The 19,011-nt window shown below is 42.8% G+C and overlaps 1 protein-coding gene and 1 long non-coding RNA gene across 2 annotated transcripts in view; one reads left to right on the top strand and one right to left on the bottom strand.

Moving 5' to 3' along the window:
• Positions 1 to 3,716, top strand: part of LOC137371777 (uncharacterized) — a 45,201-nt gene extending 41,485 nt beyond the window's left edge. The window contains exons 3-4 of the long non-coding RNA XR_010975285.1: positions 1,106 to 1,198; positions 1,321 to 3,716. This is a non-coding gene — a long non-coding RNA (uncharacterized lncRNA). The remainder of the gene's footprint in view (positions 1 to 1,105; positions 1,199 to 1,320) is intronic.
• fgl1 (fibrinogen-like 1) overlaps positions 1 to 19,011 on the bottom strand; it is a 61,621-nt gene that overhangs the window by 13,738 nt on the left and 28,872 nt on the right. The window contains exons 5-6 of the mRNA XM_068034623.1: positions 16,019 to 16,116; positions 2,439 to 2,527 (exon numbers count right to left, since the gene is read on the bottom strand). Coding sequence (XP_067890724.1) covers positions 2,439 to 2,527; positions 16,019 to 16,116 — 187 coding nt within the window. The remainder of the gene's footprint in view (positions 1 to 2,438; positions 2,528 to 16,018; positions 16,117 to 19,011) is intronic.

The following is a 19,011-nucleotide window of genomic DNA, read 5'->3' as shown; positions in this document are numbered from 1 at the left end:
AAGTGGTTGGTGTTGAACCTACAGCTGCCAAAAAAACAGTGACCAAATTTGCTGAATGGGAGAATGTTCATGAAGAAGTGGACACAAATGATGAAGTGCAGCAGTACACAGCGCAGAGGCCTGCTGTGTTGGCAAACGTGCGTGATCTGTTGGGCTGGTGGAAGGAACACAGTGTTGCATACCCTAAATTGGCCAGGCTGGCTAGAAGTATACTTTGCATTCCGGCGAGCAGTAACAGCAGTGAGAGGAACTTCAGCGTAGCTGGAAGGACAATCAACCAGCGGAGGACTGCCCTTAAGCCTTCCACTGTTGACTCTATTCTTTTTTACATGACAATTTATAAAACTTTTTGTTCTTTTCTATTTTTTTGCTATGTCTGTAACTGAGACTACTTACTTGCTATGTCTCTAACTGACACTACTTAGTTGCTATGTCTCTAACTGAAACTACTAAATCAAATGATCACCTAACTGCCTATTGGGTGCTTTGTTGGAGTAGGCTATTTGTGTTCTTTTCAATCTACGTTTTGACATGATTTGTTTCTGTTTTATCTGGTTATGATCACAGTGCTGTTTGTGGGAGCTTGCTGTGGGCAATGGCTGCTGTGTTTCCTACTTTACGACAGTGACTACAATTCAAAAAGACCTTCATTGGGTGGAAAGTGGTTTGGGACTCCCTGAGGTTGTGAAAGGTGCTAGAGAAAAGCAAGTCTTTCTTTGTAGAGAGAAAATGGATAATCTCATGAGAAGACTGCTTAAAAATCATGAGGGAGTCAAGACGTTGTTTGAAAGTCTCGGAAGAGACAGGCTGATATTTCTGACAGAAAAGAGAAATACTGTGTGTCTTTGAAAGTTATCTACAAAAACTTAGTTTGCCTTCTAGAGTAATTTAATCTATTCAAGGAGTTGGAAGAAAGATGTTCAATAAATACATAACTGTATTTGATCGCTGTTAGATTATTTGTTTTTGCATTTTAATACTTCAAATCAGGACTTCTGGGATGCTTTATCTCTTCTGAGACTGAACTGTAAACTTATAGAGGAACAAGACAGTCCAGTGTGTAAAAGCAATTAACAAGCAGCGCTTGCTGATTGTTTATCTGCAGTGCTACAAAAACTTACAAAGATCTCAAAGGATAGATGGACACTCTGAAAGCTTTGGAGGGTTGAGATTCACCCATGAAATCAAATAATCTAGGGTAAGAATTTTTTTTTAAAAGTTATTCGAACCTTTATGTAAAATTGTTTTAAATGTTAATGCTATAAATTGTTCAACTTACTTTGTCAACATTAATATATCTGTTTTTATTTTGTTTTGTAGGCTATTTGAGTGCTGGCCATAATGTGTATGCTGATCAACCAGAAGACTTCAATCAAACAGTACTGCAGATCTGCAATACTGTAAACTAATAATCAGACAGCACCAGGAATCTGCAGTACTGTACATTAACAATCCGACAGCACTGGGAAAGCCTGCTATTTGATCTGCCATTTTTCCAATCAATCAATCTTTCCTTTCACTGAAATTCAGCTTCCAGTCCAATCTCTCTGAATTGATTTCACGGAGCTTAGGAATAGCAATAAGAAAATGATAATTGGTTTCTGTGTTGCTCATGTTCAAATCTTCATGGCTTAGCACACCTCCCCCCCCCACCACCACCACTCCAAATCTCGACAGCCCTACATCCCTCCGAAAACTGTGTTGACTAAAAAAGGGGAGGGGGTAAGGAAACCATTAGGTTTCAACCCCTGATCACTGTCCAATGAACCAGGCCACAAAATGCTCGTGTGTGAAAGTTAATGGTGGTGGGGGGTGGGGGGCATTGGTTCCAGGTGACGGGATCTGGATCAAATTCCCCACAATTCCATCTGCAGGAATAACCTGCTGCTGGAACGGATGAACCGCATCACAACATTTGGACAAGTTGGAGCACAATAACCTGTTTGATATCATTAACTTTATTATAATTGTCGGGTTGGGTCAGGTCAGGTCTGGCGCGAAAGAAAATGAAAGGACTCGGGCCCGGGTCAGCGTCGGGTTGGATGTGGTCGGGTCAGGCCCGGGTCAGGTTTCAATTTTATACCCGAGCAGGCCTTTATTGTAAGGGAGTTTTTCTATATTAACGGCATTATATGAATGCAAGTTGTTGTTCTCCCTTTGTCTTTAACCATTACATGAATGGCCCATTAGCTTGGGTAATACATTTGGATTCATCCAATCCATGAAAAAAATGATAGATTTTTGACAAGGTTGCCGTTTAGATCACTTAACATCACTTGCTCCTTCTCAAAACCTGTAAAAAGATTGTCAGGGAAACACATCCCAATCTAAAAGTATGTGTGCTAGGTAAGCTGGTATAATATTACAGATTACAACAATGAAAAGAGCAAAAGGCACAATAGTAAATTTGCTCATCCCAATTATTTACTCATCCTCACCTGCTCATTTTGAACTTTGAAATTTCTGTACTGAGCGTAGCGTTTTACACCTTCCCAGTCAATGAGATCAAATTTCACAGTGTAGTCTCCTGATTGAAAGAAAAAATGAGAAGTTTAATTTTCCCTCTATCCTTCCAGAATCGGTCAGAGAATCCTGGATTAACTTGTCGGTCATCTACTTCAGTCTCAACCGAATACAGTGTTTATATTATTTTTGAGCCACGATTTTCCATGTGTAATACCTAATCCATAGTTAGTAGTTTTATCTAAATTGCAAAGTTTACAATGAAAACTTTGGCAAAATGTATTTAAATGAGTCTAGTTTGTCCTCATATGATAGAGTTCTGTCCAAGACATCTTTGCAACTATTGAATCATTGAATTTTTACAGCACAGAAGGTGGTCATTTGGACCACCATGCTGTTGTGTCTCTTTGAAATAGCGATTCACTAACCCTATTCCCTTGCCCTGTCCCCATACCCTTCAACATTTTTCTTTTTCAAATAACCGCTGGTTAGGCTACAGCTGGAGTATTGTGTACAGTTCTGGTCACCACATTACAGGAAGGACATAATTGCTCTGTAGAGAGTACAGAGAAGATTTACAAGAATGTTGCCAGAACTTGAAAATTGCAGCTATGAGGAAAGAGTGGATAGGCTAGAGTTGCTTTCCTTAGAACAGATGAGGCTGAGGGGTGACTTAATTGATGTGTACAAAATTATGAGGGGCCTAGATAGAGTAGACAGGAAGGACCTATTTGCCACAGCAGAGAGGTCAATTAGGGGACACAGATTTCAGGTGATTGGTAGAAGGATCAGAGGCTATATGAGGAAAAACATTTTCACCTAGAGGGTGATGGGTGTCTGGAATTCACTGCTCGGATCAGTGGTGGAGGCAGAAACCCTCAACTCATTTAAAAGATACCTGGACCTGCACCTGAAGTGCTGTAACCTGCAAGGCTATGGACCAGGTGCTGGAAGGTGGGATTAGATTGGGTGGCTAGATTTTTCAGCCGATGCAGATACGATGGGCTCAATGGCCTCTTTCTGTGTCATAACTTTTCTATGGTACTATCATTCTCTATATCTTTAATATCGAGAAATCTATCGATCTCTGTCTTGAATATACTCAATGACTGTGCACTCCCTCTATGGCAAATTTATCCTTCCTTAGATGAAGAGACCAAAACTGTACACAATACTCCAGGTGCGGTCTCACCAAGGCGTGATACAATTGCAGCAAAACTTGTTTACTCCCGTACTCAAATCCTCTCATAATCCTTGAAAATCTCACAGCTTCAATAGTTTATTAAGTTGTGAGATCCTGAAATTAAAAAAGCTGTAAATTTAGTTCCAGCATTCTGTTTTTATTTCACATTTTTAGCATTTTGGCAGAGCAATTGAATAAAGCCCAAAAACGGAATTGGGGATTGCGATGCGTGATTTATCCATGCCTGTTCCTTCCGATGCAGGAAGTACCCAAAATTCATGCAGTCTGATAATTCAAATGGTAGTAGCATTGCAGCACAGCTCTAAGCACGCTGTTGAATTGTTGCACGCTTCAGCAAGGGACCCAAGTTTGTGCATTCCATCGGTGCCTGTCTTGTGAGTTCCTTTGCCTGTCCCAGTGCTCCTGCGTGGCTCCCAGTGGCTGCAGTATGGCTGGTGGAAGTCTGCTGACTTGCAGTGGGAAAGACTGCGGATGGACTTGAAGAACACCCTCAAGCAGCTCTGACCTAGAATGCTCGGCTTTGAACAATACCACCTTGGCATGGGTGGCAGCAATGTGGATTGGAAAAGCAGAACATTTTTTAAAAGGTGAGAGACTAGTAAATGTTGATATTCAGAGGGATTTTACATGAATCACAGAAAGTTAGCATGCAGGTGCAACAAGTAATTAGGAAGGCAAATGATATTGCCTTTATTGCAACGGGATTGGAGTGTAAGAGTAAGAAAGTCTCACTGTCATGATATAGGGATTTGGAGAAACCACATCTGGAGTATTGTGTACAATTTTGGTCTTGTCAAGAAACACTATATGCCAAATGCGAAATATGAATTCATCGGTTGGAAACTTACATTAGACTTTTAATGGAGAGAATCCTACAGTTAACATTAAAAAAACCGGCAGCCAAGATGGCCACTGCAATTTGCATCTGAAACGCCTTTGCACATTCCAAGGCCCAACCAGAGCCAGAAGTCTGAGAAGCCCTGGACACAGAACAATGGCTTGCTTTAAGTAATTGAATTAACCAGGATTGCTTCATTAGCACGGCGGTCAAGGCAATCCTGACACATTAGCCAGAATTTTATGACTCCCAAATGAGCGGGTTGTTGACAGGGGTGGGCGTTAAATTGCGTGGGAGGTGGGGGCGGGGGGGCTGGGGGCATTCCCGACTCCCTCCTGCTCTGCGCAGTGGCGTCGAGAAATGCCACCCCCCCACTCAGGCAAATCAAGGCCCTTAAGTGGCTAATTAACTTGCACTTAAGGGCCTCCTCCTTGCACTGTGGGTATTTTACCCTTGGCAGCTAGATGGCAGAAGCCTTAAGAACCCCGTCTGGTAAAACCTTCTTGCCTTCTTGCAGGCAAGGAGGGGAATCCCTCATGCTTGGGCACCCTGTTCCCCACAGAGGGCCAACCCCAAAGATCCAACTGCCGCCAATGCACAGCACTCCCCCACCCTCCTAACTAACCCCCCTTGCCTCACCGTGGCTGGCCAATTATCCCTGGCGAGGCCTTAAAAACTTACCTGTCTTCCGGGGCCATCCTTTACCTTGTGATGGCTGGGTGTAGTCCCAGTAGTGACCACCACGCCCGGTGGTGCTGCTGGGTCTAAGAGCTGCCAGCCCGCTGATTGGCTGGCAGCTCATTAGGCGGGACTTACTGCCTCAATGAGGTTGAAGTCCCGCCCAAGACCAATTAAGGGCCTGGGGAGAGAGAAATACTGGCCTGGCTTGCCAGGCCTGGTGGAGACGGGCTTGCCACCGACTTTTTGGCCACTGGGCAGGGCCTCCCACCCAACGAAAAATTCTGGACATTGACTTTGAAAGAGCAAATCCCTCCGAGTGTAAATTGTGGTATCCTGGGGCCTGTGGAGCCAATTCTGAACCTTGTATATCATTAGAAAGTTCTAGAGAATACCCAGAGGCAGTCATGTGAACGTTTGTCCATCTCTGAAAAAAACTGGGAGTTTTGTTACACAAACAAGAGACAAGCAGTAACTGAAACTGAGCAACTGCAGAAGGCTTTCTGCTTCCTTTCTCTCTCTCTCTAGAAAACAGTCTAGAGTTTAAAAACCGTCTGAGACTGTGGACCCTCCAAGCCGATAGCCTGCTACAGCAAGCGATGAGTGGCAGAAAGCCTATGACAATTCTGCCTTCAAGAAAACCCTGAGCAAAGCTGGCCAGCCACAAAATGCACTTTGGCCAGCCAAGACTTCAAGAATACACCTGAGGGCAATGCCTTGACCAACCAGAGTCAAGCTGCCTGGTTGAAATTTCAAACAAAGCTTGGCACCTTACTGTCAGTCACCGTAAACTGGTGCATTCTCCATGGCAACGCATCTACCAATCAGAGTCCACTTGCCAACCAATCAGCACTCTCTTCTCATACATTATAAATTTGATGCTTTCCTTTACATTGGTATTCTTGCATATTTGTTCTGATGAGTGCAAGACAAAAAGCTTCGATAAAATGTCTCTGTTTTCAGCAATACTGAAATGTATAAAATTCTTCGAGGGCTCACAAGGTGGTCGGTGAGAATGTTTTCCCTGGCTGGAGAGTCCAGAACTCGTGGTCATCGACACAGAATAAGAAGTCAGCCATTTAGGACTGAGATAAGGAGGAATCTCTTCACTCAAGGGGTTGATGAATCTTTGGAATACTCTACCCCAGAGAGTTGTGGATGCTAATTTGGTGGGTATATTCAAGACTGAGATAGATAGATTTTTGGGCACGAAGGGAATCAGAGGATGGCGGGTTGGGCAGGAAAGTGGAATTGATGTAAAGGTTCAGCCATGATCTCATGGAAAGGCAGAGCAGGCTCGATGGGTTTTATGGGCTACTCTTGAACAGATTTCTTGTGTGCAGGCTGTATTGCTGAGCTTCAACATTTAGGTTGTGTTATTCAAGTTGTGCTGCCAATTTTTGAGATTCATAATATCATAGAATATTTAAATATAGAAATATTTGCCCCATTAAGTCGGCACCAATATTTTTTTCAAATGAACCAACTTATCAAAACCCAATTTTCTGTTTTCTTGGCAGGCTAGATTTTCCCCAGTACTGCTTAAAACCGCACTTCCATCTATCATATAACTGCCAGGAACCAGCCAAATGTTCCTCAGTGCACCTTCACTGAATAGAACAGTAAAACCTTACTGTACAGAAGGAGTTCATTGGGCTCCATCGTGTTTGGGCCAGCTTTTATCCACTGTCCCACACTTCCGATAGTTTTTCGTATCTTCCTTTGTTTCAAATATTTATTTCATTTTCCCTGAAAGATGTCTCTGCTTCAAACAGTCCATGCTCCAAAATGCAAAGAAATTTTTCCTAACCTCTCTTCTAGTAATAACATTAAATTGATCTATCATCACTGGCTTTCCCAATTAGAGAGAGTAGTCTTTCTGTATTTACTTCAGGAAAATCCTGAATAATTATAAAACCTCTAATAATTCTCTGCTTCAGTGGAAATAGTCTGAAGCCACGAAACAGCGAATCACGCAGGTCAATGCCCAGATTCCTGACAGCAGTCATGATGCCTTCATTCGACAGCAGTCTGCTGTGCCAGCTGCATTTGAGCCGCCATGACAAACCAGAGGGTGGTTATTGGGCAACAAGACTTGGCATGCAACCCACGTACATGTGGAAAGCATGCATACAATGAAAGCCATGCTGCCACATGAAATGTGATAAAGCAGATCATTGGCATGCTGAAACAATTCTTCCGCTGTCTGGAGTGCTCTGGAGAGGCCCTACAATACTGGGCAGAGCGGGTGTCAAGACTCATAGTGATCTGCTGCATGCCGCACAGTCTCGCTATCATGTGGGCACAGTCTTTACCAACAGCTGTACAGTGAGTAGCTGATGAGCAGGAGGATGAGCAGCAGGAGGAAGAGGAGGAGGAAGAGGCAGGGAGGAGGCAACCAACACAGCCCCTTTCTGGCCAGGCAGCCCATGAACGACGTCTGTGACTGTGATACCAGTAAATGCACCCCAATTCCCAACGATCTGACACTTTACCTTCCCTCTGTTACTGACCATTACAGTGTCTACTTGGCCACACTACTTGAGTGTGCCGCAAATCTTGGTGGCATGCTCTGATCTCAGGGGTCTTCGGGTACGGATGCGGGGGCGCATTTAAATGGATGGGGCAGAGTGGCCACCTCCGTTGATGTAGAGGGAGCAGCTGCTCCATCCTCGGCAACGGCGCTGGCGCCATTTTTAAAGGGCTTCAAGCCCGTCAGGTAAATTTAAATGTTTAAAGGTCTCGCCGCACTAATATTAGAGTTAAAATTTCATTCAAACTTTGCATCCCCTCTCCCAAACCCCAATGAGTTCTCAATAAATAAAATTACCTATACTCCTGGCAAAACAATTTTTAAAATGACAGACTTTAACCTCCCCCCCCCCTTCAGAACATTTGACCCTCAACCCCTTCCTACCATCCCCACAACCAAATGGAGCGGTTTCCCCGCTCCCACAGCCCTCCCGACCTGAAGATTCCACTGCACCCCCTCCCCACCAGTGTTACGCCTCAGAATTCCAAACGGAGTTCCGAAGGTATGTGACTTCCGGCCAGCAGGCGGAATATCAGTGTGGGATGGCCGCTGGGACAAGGTTGGTTCATTTGAATGCTTTTAACATAATTTTAATATTGCAATTAAGGCCCCACTGCTGAGCAGCAGTGGGGTGGGCCGCACCAAGGCCTTGTCGCCGCCGGTAAAATGCAACGGGGCCTTTTCGGCATTGGGGTTCATGATGGGCCTCTCCAGGAAGAATTTTCCGGGCCCCCACCCCCCAATGACCCTTGACACTGGAGGCCTCACAAAATTCAGCGCGTTTACTCCAAACCCCTTGAATCACTCCTTTGAATGCCTCTCGCTACTCTGACACTGATTTATCTTCAAGTAGCTGTTTCCAGTCCACTTTTGCTAAATCACTCCTCAGCTTAGTAAAATTGGCCTTGCCCCAATTGAGAACTCTAACTCCTGCTCTATCGCTGTCCTTTTCCATAATTATGTTAAAACTGATTGAATTATAATCACTATCACCAAAATGCTCTCCCACTGCCACTCCTTCCACCTGCCCAGCTTCATTTCCTAAAACTAAGTCCAGAACTGAGCCCTCTCTTGTTGGACCTTGGCCACTTGTGTGAAGTTATTGAAGTATTTCATGGCACTGCATCCAGGTCCTCAGGTCTTGACTCCTGACATTGACTGACACCGCTATTTGGTCCCACTGCCTTCTGAGAGTTTGTCTGGTTGGCCTCCTGGGCCCCTGAGGGAAGAAGGCCTCTTTCTTCCTCTCTACCTCCTCCATTAAGGTCTCCAGTGTAGTCTCAGTAAATCTTGGAGCATGCTCTCTCTCCCCTGTTACACGATAATTCACTCTTTCTCCTGCTCAGACTCTCTTCCAACACCTGCTCCAGTCAGCAAGCATCTCCCCTTTAATTAGTGCAAGCAAGCTTTAATGGGTGGCAGTGTTGCACAAACATGAACCCCTTGTTGAGGCGTGTATCCACTCAACAGCATGTTTAGCACTAGCTGCACGCAGCAGTCATAAAAATTAGCAGGCACCACAAAGTTGGCGTGCTGCCTGCATCTAAAGCCCTGGGCGCAGATTAATCACGCATCGTGATCCTTGCGCCCACTTTTAGCCACCATCAGATTTTGCCTCCTGAATATCTCCAGCCCCCTCTTATAAATATAGTTTCCTATATCTGGCCCCTTTGTTGTGTATCTACATTGCACCTTCATTATGAATTATATTTTTAAATTATTAAATATAATTTTAATACTGAGAGTGATAGATTTTTGCTAGCCAAGGGTATTAAGGAATATGGAAACAAAATGGGTGGCCAGAGTTAGGATAAAGATCAGCCATGACCTCAATGGCAGACCAGGATCGAGGGGCTGAATGGCCGACACTTGTTCCTACATTCCTGTAATTAAAATTACTTAAAAAGCTTTCAATATGACCTGGAAGAAAACTTCAAAGAAAAACTTTAATTCTTCTTCTTCTTTGGCCTCCTTGTCTCGGGAGACAATGGGTAAGCGCCTGGAGGTGGTCAGTGGTTTGTGGAGCAGCGCCTGGAGTGGCTAAAAAGGCCAATTCTAGAGTGACAGGCTCTTCCACAGGTGCTGCAGATAAAATTGGTTGTCGGGGCTGTTACACAGTTGGCTCTCCCCTTGCGCTTCTGTCTTTTTTCCTGCCAACTGCTAAGTCTCTTCGACTAGCCACACTTTAGCCCCGCCTTTATGGCTGTCCGCCAGCTCTGGTGTACGCTGGCAATTGACTCCCACGACTTGTGATCAATGTCACAGGAATTCATGTCGCGTTTGCAGACATCTTTAAAGCGGAGACATGGACGGCTGGTGGGTCTGATACCAGTGGCGAGCTCGTTGTACAATGTGTCCTTGGGGATCCTGCCATCTTCCATGCGGCTCACGTGGCCAAGCCATCTCAAGCGCTGCTGACTCAGTAGTGTGGAGAAGCTGGGGATGTTGGCTGCCTCAAGGACTTCTGTGCTGGAGATACGGTCCTGCCACCTGATGCCAAGGATTCTCCGGAGGCAGCGAAGTTGGAATGAATTGAGACGTCGCTCTTGGCTGACATACGTTGTCCAGGCCTCACTGTCGTAGAGCAAGGTACTGAGGACACAGGCCTGATACATGCGGACTTTAGTGTTCCATGTCAGTGCGCCATTTTCCCACACTCTCTTGGCCAGTCTGGACATAGCAGAGGAAATCTTTCCCATGCGCTTGTTGATTTCTGCATGGAGAGACAGGTCACTGGTGATAGTTGAGCCTAGGTAGGTGAACTCTTGAACCACTTCCAGAACGTGGTCGCCTCTATTGATGGATGGAGAATTTCTGACGTCCTGTCCCATGAAGTTCGTTTTCTTGAGGCTGATGGTTAGGCCAAATTCGTTACAGGCAGCCGCAAACCTATCGATGAGATTCTGCAGACACTCTTCAGTGTGAGATATTAATACAGCATCGTCAGCAAAGAGGAGTTCCCTGATGAGGACTTTCCGTACTTTGGTCTTCGCTCTTAGACGGGCAAGGTTGAACAACCTGCCACCTGATCTTGCATGGAGGAAAATTCCTTCTTCTGAAGACTTGAACGCATGTGAGAGCAGCAGGGAGAAGAAAATCCCAAGCAGTGTAGGTGCGAGAATACAGCCCTGTTTCACACCACTCAGGATAGGAAAGGGGTCTGATGAGGCGCCGCTATGCTGAATTGTGCCTTTCATATTGTCATGGAATGAGGTGATGATACTTAGTAGCTTTGGTGGACATCCGATCTTTTCTAGTAGTCTGAAGAGACCACGTCTGCTGACGAGATCAAAGGCTTTGGTGAGATCAATGAAAGCAACGTAGAGGGGCATCTGTTGTTCGCGGCATTTCTCCTGTATCTGACGAAGGGAGAACAGCATGTCAATGGTGGATCTCTCTGCTCGAAAGTCACACTGTGCCTCAGGGTAGACACGCTCGGCCAGCTTCTGGAGCCTGTTTAAAGCGACTCGAGCAAAGACTTTCCCCACTATGCTGAGCAGGGAGATTCCACGGTAATTGTTGCAGTCACTGCGGTGATGATATTGGCATCGCGCATGTCCTGTGGTACTGCTCCCTCATCCCAGCACAGGCAAAGCAGTTCATAGAGTGCTGAGAGTATAGCAGGCTTAGCACTCTTAATTATTTCAGGGGTAATGCTGTCCTTCCCAGGGTCTTTTCCGCTGGCTAGAGAATCAATGGCATTACTGAGTTCTGATTTTTTTGGCTGTATGTCCAGCTCATCCATGACTGGCAGAGGCTGGGCTGCATTGAGGGCGGTCTCAGTGACAACATTCCCCCTGGAGTACAGTTCTAGGTAGTGCTCAACCCAGCGGTCCATTTGCTTGCGTTGGTCAGTGATTGTGTCCCCTGATTTAGATTTGAGGGGGGCGATCTTCTTGATGGTTGGCCCAAAAGCTCTCTTAATGCCATCATACATTCCTCTGATGTTTCCAGTGTCTGAGGCCAGCTGAATATGACTGCATCGGTGTTGCCAGTCGTCATTATACCTTTAAAATTCTGACATATATACTTAAAGTACACTTTTTATTAAATTGCTTACAGCTTGCTTTAGGCTCCTTGTGTTCTGCAAGTCTGGCCAGGTCAGTCCAGGCCTCAGTGTCTGTTCCAATAAGGGGTCCTTTTCACTAGATGAGCCATGGGGGTGGGGAGGGTCATGCGTCAAATTGTCCCACTAATTCTATCACAAGTTACTGTCGCAAGTCACAAACCCCCCTCACGTACGCCCATTATTATTTGCATGTAATGGCATGAGGATATGGTGTTTGAAAAAGTCTACGTTCAGTGGAGGCAAAGGAAAATCTCGAAAGCAGTTTTTGGGCTCGAGATTTGGTGAAAGAAATCAGTTTGTTTCCAGAGGAAAATCCAACCCACAGTAAACAATAGGCATTCAACAGAATGATTAAAAAAAATATTTTGAGTAATCCTGGTAACTCAGTATCAGTCCTGTATGTTTTATTTTATCTACATTCAAACGATCTTTTTCATCATGTTTCTCCATATGTTCCCATTCGCAATACCATGTTGAAATACGCATATTGAAAATATTGAAAGACTTCAAATGAATTGAAAATCGAGAGAGATGTAAAACAAGTTGACAACTTGCTATCGCCCATTTTATATGATTGCACAAAGTCTGGATCTAACCCATTACTCCTTCAACAATCAGATAAGAATGATATAAGCCAGCTTGGCTCATAAAGGTAATAAAAACAAGAAATGCTGGAATCACTCAGCAGGTCTGGCAGCATCTGTGGAAAGAGAAGCAGAGTTAACGTTTCGGGTCAGTGACCCTTCTTCGGAACTCATGGCTCATAAAGGTGACTGATTGAACAACACTTACCACCTATAGACACAATGACATGAGGATGACTGCACAAGACCAATCTTCCTGTTTAGTTACGCTGTAACAGCAAGCGGAGGAAAATTGGGTTGAGAGCTGTCCCACCAGTCCCCTACCACCCCATGTCACTTCCACCAAATATGACAATGAATACATAATAAGGAGAAATTTATCTTCCTCTGTCTGGCGTAAACAGAGCAGATTGGGAGTTAAAGCCAGGTACCTGAATTTGCTGCTCCACTCCTGCCCTGCAGCAGAATTAACACCTCTGTTTTCTGTTTTTGCCCATTTGGCTCAAGCAAGAGCCTCATGAATACATGCAAACTTGAATCCTGTGGTGTACATCAGACCACAAAACCATTTTTGTGGCGTGCTGAGTGGCATACCCAATAAAACTTGTTGGTGAAGAAGCAGAGGCCCGAAAGGATAAGTTTCAAACTTTTCTTTCTGGGGTCAGGAACAGCAGGGCCCACAAGGGATGTCTTGGCCTCTGCCATTCTTGATTCCCCTCTCGCTGCCCAACCATGAACCATGCCAAACTAACTTTGCTGAGTGCTGACGGGAGGCCTCTGGGCTCTTTATGCTTTTTCTAGTGGGCAGCTGCCTGGTGGGATGTCAATGAAGCCTACCAGTTAATATCAACCAGGCCACCCACAAAGACTCCTGGGCTGGTGATCAATGCATCTTACTGGTTTCATGCCCAAGGAGTAAAATTGCCTCTGACATGTCTATCCAGTTATGGGTGGGTGTATTATAGTGGGAGGCAAAAGCTGGGATTACATCATGCAACATATTTTCTGTCATTTGTGCCCCAATAATGCTGTGAATAAGAGATGCCTGTGCACCCTGGTGCCCAATATTGTTATGGACTTCAGGCGAAATAGTGGTGATTTATGACTTTAACCCCTTGTAGGGACTAACCCGAATCAGGAGTACATCTCCATGAATCTCCTTTAATTAAGTTCAAAGCAGACAAACTCTTATAGACACTTATTTTGGATCCAAAGAATTTCTTTCCCGCAAAGAAAGAAAACCCATAGAGAATATTACTATCTTTTGGATAGCCTATTTTTGAAATAATTATGCCTATGTCATAAATATCTCAGATATTATAAGGGTCTGGGAAACTCTCTTCAATACATATTTCACCACTTAAAGAGACACAGAGAGGGGGTTCTTGTAGTTGCATACAGAATGCTACATGAGACGATTTATTAACTTTTATATATTTATTAAAGAATTTAACATGCAATTTACTTTTAAGTGGATAAGTATACTAGAATATCAAAGATTACCAAGAGATGTAAAACATAATCTTATTTTAAAATAGAATCCAAAAGTTCAACCTTGGCAATGTTACAGCAAAATATCTTCGAATAGCCATCAAATTTCAAAGTAAATTGTTACCTTAAATTCCCTGAGTAAGCTTCCTGCTTAACAAGACAAAACACTCTTGGTTAAGAGCAGAATTCTCTTGTCCTGCAGTCAACTGTTCTTACCATAGGATGAGCAGTATTGATGAGGATTTTCAATACCACTGATTTCTTGATTCAAAGCTTTCACGTTTATACTGTTTCTGATCTATTAACTCATCTTTTGGAATGTATGTGTTACCTTTTGTGTGGTTTTTCCCGCTTTCGTTATCCACATAGGGTGATATCATTACTTACTCCCAATTATGGTAATATCATTAGCTACTTATTCCAAATAATTATCTGCTGAGAATTCCCTTCTCATGAAGTTGTGAGCTTTTATCTGGTCAAAATGTTTGTAGTGTTTTATAGTAACACTAAGACTTAACTTTATAAATTTTATGCTTAAAAGATTTTTAATTAAATTTGTGCAGTAACTATTTTTTCCTTTTTGGGTTAAATTGGGTTTACGTGGCATCTGTTTTTTGTAGGTAACATTTCACTCTGTGATTGATCATCTGTGATGGTTCTTTGTGGCACCTCGTACCATCTCTTTAAGTTAGTCTGTCAACATCATGAATATTATCAACTAATTAAGATTATAGTTATCAGTAGGGAACATGTATAGCCTCCCTCATTTACCTTAAAAGGTGTTTCTGCTACACATTCCTTTGTAACAGGGATATTCATGTTTTTTAACTTTGCCCTTAAAGGGAATTTCAATGAACCTTGAAAACTGACCATTTCTTTAATTCTAAAAGGTATAATGTATTCATGATATCTAAATTCTACCTAATTAAGCCTATTATACCTATATTTCATCACAGTAGCATAGTGTCTATGTTACCACACCAATGATCCAAAGAATCTGGATTCAAATCTCATCATTGTAATTTGAGAATTGACATTGCTTTTAAAAAATCTGGAAATTAAAAAATTGGTTTCAGTAAAAGTGACCACAAAGCTGTCAGCTTGACATAAAAATCCAATTGTTTTACCAAGGTTCTTCATGAGAGGAAACCTGCCTTCCTTAACCCTGTCTGGCCTATACGTGACTCCCATCCCACACCAATATATTTGACTCTTAACGGCCCTCTGAAGTAATCAACCAAACCACTGAGTTGTATCAAACCACTGGACTGCATTGATTCAGAAAGAAGACACACCACCACTTTCTTAAGGTAACTAGAGATAGACAAAAACATCCCAGCTTAGCCAGTGAAGCCAACATCCAAACAAATAATTTTTAAAATGTGGCCAAAATTTAATTTTTTTGTCACAATGAGCAAGATTGAAAAGAGTAAAAGAAAAGACAATTTAGATTAGGAAGTTCTGATATTGTGATGCCAAGCTTAGGCTTTAATATCCTTCTCCTGTCAAAAGACAGAAAGACTGAGGATGGTAAGGAGTCTGATAATTTTGAAATGCTGAAAAAGAGTGAATTAGAGGAAGAGAATCTTCTATGCCATTGTGGGGCAAAAGCTTAAAACCTCAAATCCTTGATGATATTTTTATAACATGAAGGGCCAGAAATTTCACTGGAGGGCTTTTGGGGCAATCTGGGCAGGACAGAACTTCTGTCTGCCCCATGGAAACAATTCTGACCCCAGCCCACTTCCCAGGGATGAGATATTTACATATTTTGAGTAGGTGCTTGTGCCATGTATGACACATCTTGGGTGCCTGCCTCAGGAGAAGGGATGGAAACTCACTGTGCACCCTACTGCACCATAACTGGTTCTGGTTTTGCTGCACAATCAACTTTAAAAATAAAAGAAGTGCCAGATGGACTGCAGTCGGGCAACTAGCCTTTTAACTCTTAAACCCCTCTGAAGCCCTGAGCAATGCTGGGTCCTATTTCACACAGGCATCCTCTGTGTGCACTGTTCACCTTGTTTTAAACTCTGAAGGCAGTCGATTTGCTTTCTGTTATCATGTCGGAAATCAGGGCAGATATTGTAACCTGAAATATCAATTTACATTAGAAAATGCTACAGCTTATTACATACAAAGATATTGAAATACTTACCCTGTGATGTAAGATAATTCAAGTTGTCATTTCCAATCCAATATTCTCCATTGGCAGATTGGAACTTTCCAAAACCTTGCTTGTAATCAGACCAGACTCTTAATAAAAAATGGGCAATGTGTTATATTTAATTGCTTATGAGAAGTAAACACACAGCAGTATGCATCAGAAAGGGCGAGCCAGTAATGGAAGCTTAAGTAAAGACCTCGGCTGGGGTTGTTTCAAAACAGGATTTATTGCCTTATAGAAAATCTGCATGCTGTGGACAGTGAACCAAACCTCACTTAAATTGTAGAAAATGATTTAGTACAAAGCACAACTGAGTATTCAACTGCTGATAAACACAAGATGTTAAAATGGAATGATGTTATATGAACTGCCTGTGGTAGTCTTGTCTGTCTTCAAGATTGACAAGAATGCACATGCATTATTAAATTTAAATATGCACATCCATTATTAATTATACACCTGTATCCATTATTAATTATGCCTGAACATCCATAATTCATTAGAAAAGGAAACATTACATCAACTGCATTAATTGTGTTTAAATAGTAACCCTGTATAAATTATAAAGATATTTGCCCCAAAATTCCTCAGTTTGGGAAGATAAATAAGATTTCTGTCAGGGGGGCTGAAATTTGGAGATGAATATGCTGCTGCTGGGATTCTGGGCTGTTTACAGCACCCCATTTAAATTCTGATGGGGGTGGGGGTGGCGGGCATGCAGCATTTGCAAGCCTGCAATGGTGTGCTGAAAGTAGCTTCAGCTGATTTCTTCATTTTTTGCAAACAGCAAATGTAGACTTATTTGGAGGAACTATCTGGAGCCACTAGAGTGAGCAAGCTGAATTCAAATAAATAGGTACAATCATTAAACCAGGCTGTTTCACATAATTTATGCTGAGGTTTTCACACCAATTAAATTGACTTTGCAAAGTAAATGAAGTAGTTAGTGTCAGTGCATTTAGAAATATCAAGACTCCCGTTAAAAGAGGATCTTGCTTGGGCCTGACAATGGCAAATGTCAACAGTGGCCTCTGGCAGTGCCTTTGGCAGGCTAAGCAGTCAAATGTGCAAAGTCATCTGTGTGTGCTGAATTTGGCCTTAGGTATAAACAGGATTGATTTAATGGCAATTACATAAATAAATATATATATTTTCACTGAGACTAAGTTGTTAGATCACAGTGGTCTGTACATTCCTATGTTCTATTCTACATGAATGAGTTATCTGTCATTGTCACCTTCAAAGGCACATTTTCATAAAAAGCTTCTTTTTTATTTGTTTATGGAATGTGGGCATCACTGGCAAGGCCAGCATTTGTTGCCCTTCTTTAATTGCCCTTGAGAAGATGGTTTGAACTGCCTTCTTGAACCACTGTCATCTGTGTGGTGAAGATACTTCCACAGTTCTGTTAGATAGGGAGTTCCAGGATTTTGACCCAGCTATGATGAAGGGATGGCAATATTCAATTGATCATCTTGGTTAAGCATAATAAATTATAATTGCTTGATCCTAAAGTGATACTGATAAAAATGGATGAGTGAGATTCTTTAAAAGCAAATCAGACAAAAGCAACTTTTGTTTCCTGTTTATGAAGTGTTCTTCATTTATTTGTGACCTTTTGTCACAAAACACAAATCTCATATTGCTGAAAAAAGAGATGCTGTCGAAGCTTTTCGTCTTGCACTCATCAGGACAGATGCAAGAATGCTAAATTTCAAAGAGAACAACAATTTACATTGCATGAGAAAAGGATGCTGATTGGTTGGCAAGTTGAGGCATTGCCATGCTGAATGCACCAGGGAAACTACTTTTGTTTAATTCAAAAATGGCACAATGCCTGGACATGTTCCTTTTGCATGCAGAGGACAGGTCCCTGTGTGTGAATATATGTAGTTTCTAGCAAGTGTAAGAAAGCCACATTGCAAGCCCAAATGATAATCTGAAATTGGTTGTTAGTGTAATTCGTGTCCATTGGACCCGCCACCAAGCACAGCCCTGCTCGAAAGCAAGTTACAAAAATGTTTGTTAGATTTGTGTAAGAGTAACAAGCTGCCTTGTGGTGTATATGATAGGATTTGTCTCATGTTTCACTGCGTCCACGTATGTACAGGCTGCCTAAGACACACAAAAGTCATGTCCCATTACGCCCTATCTTATCTATGTCTGGTTCTGTACAACATGAATTAGCCAAATGGTTGAATGAGTTGCCACAACCAGTTCTGAATGGGTTTTTCACATACATGGTGAAGGATTCCTTCACTTTCACGAAGACTACACGCAACCTACATAACGAAGGCAATGCCATGTCTATGTGCTCGTTCGACATTGCGAGGCTATTCACTAATGTGCCACTCAACGAAGCCATAGATATTTTTGCTGCATCACTATATCATGGCAATCTCTGAATCTGTCTTCATTGAACTTATGAACTTTGCAACTCTCGCAGTTGAGTTCAGCTTTAATGACACCATGCATGCCCAAATAGATGGTTTTGCCATGAGATCCCCTCTAGACCCAGCTCTCGCTAATATTTTGTCGGTTTCTACGAGAAATGCGTTTTCTATGGAATGACCCCTAACCTCCAACCCTATGCATATTTCCAATATGTTCACTATATTTGAATCTGAAGCCGCATGCAAGAATTTCTTTACACACCTTAATGCACTCCACCATGTGCTCAAATTCACCTTTAAATGGAGCAGTCGAATGAGCTCCCTTTCCTCAATGTGCGAGTTGAGAAATCTGCTAATGGGTTCTCTGCTACTGTCTACCGCTAGCCTACCTTCACTGGTCAATATACGCGTTGGGATTCCTACAGCTCAACGAACTATAAGATTGGCCTTATCCGTAATCTTGTAAATAGGGCCTGAGCCATTTGCTCACCTTGCAAGCTTGATGCCAAAGTAGGGTGCATGAACGCTATCCTGCAGGATAATGTCTACCCCAATCAGATCATTGCTTGCTGTGTATCGTGCATAATCATG

This window comes from Heterodontus francisci, chromosome 1 (assembly GCF_036365525.1).
Source record: "Heterodontus francisci isolate sHetFra1 chromosome 1, sHetFra1.hap1, whole genome shotgun sequence".
NCBI lineage: Eukaryota > Metazoa > Chordata > Chondrichthyes > Heterodontiformes > Heterodontidae > Heterodontus > Heterodontus francisci.
This window is presented reverse-complemented; position numbering and strand designations above follow the sequence as displayed.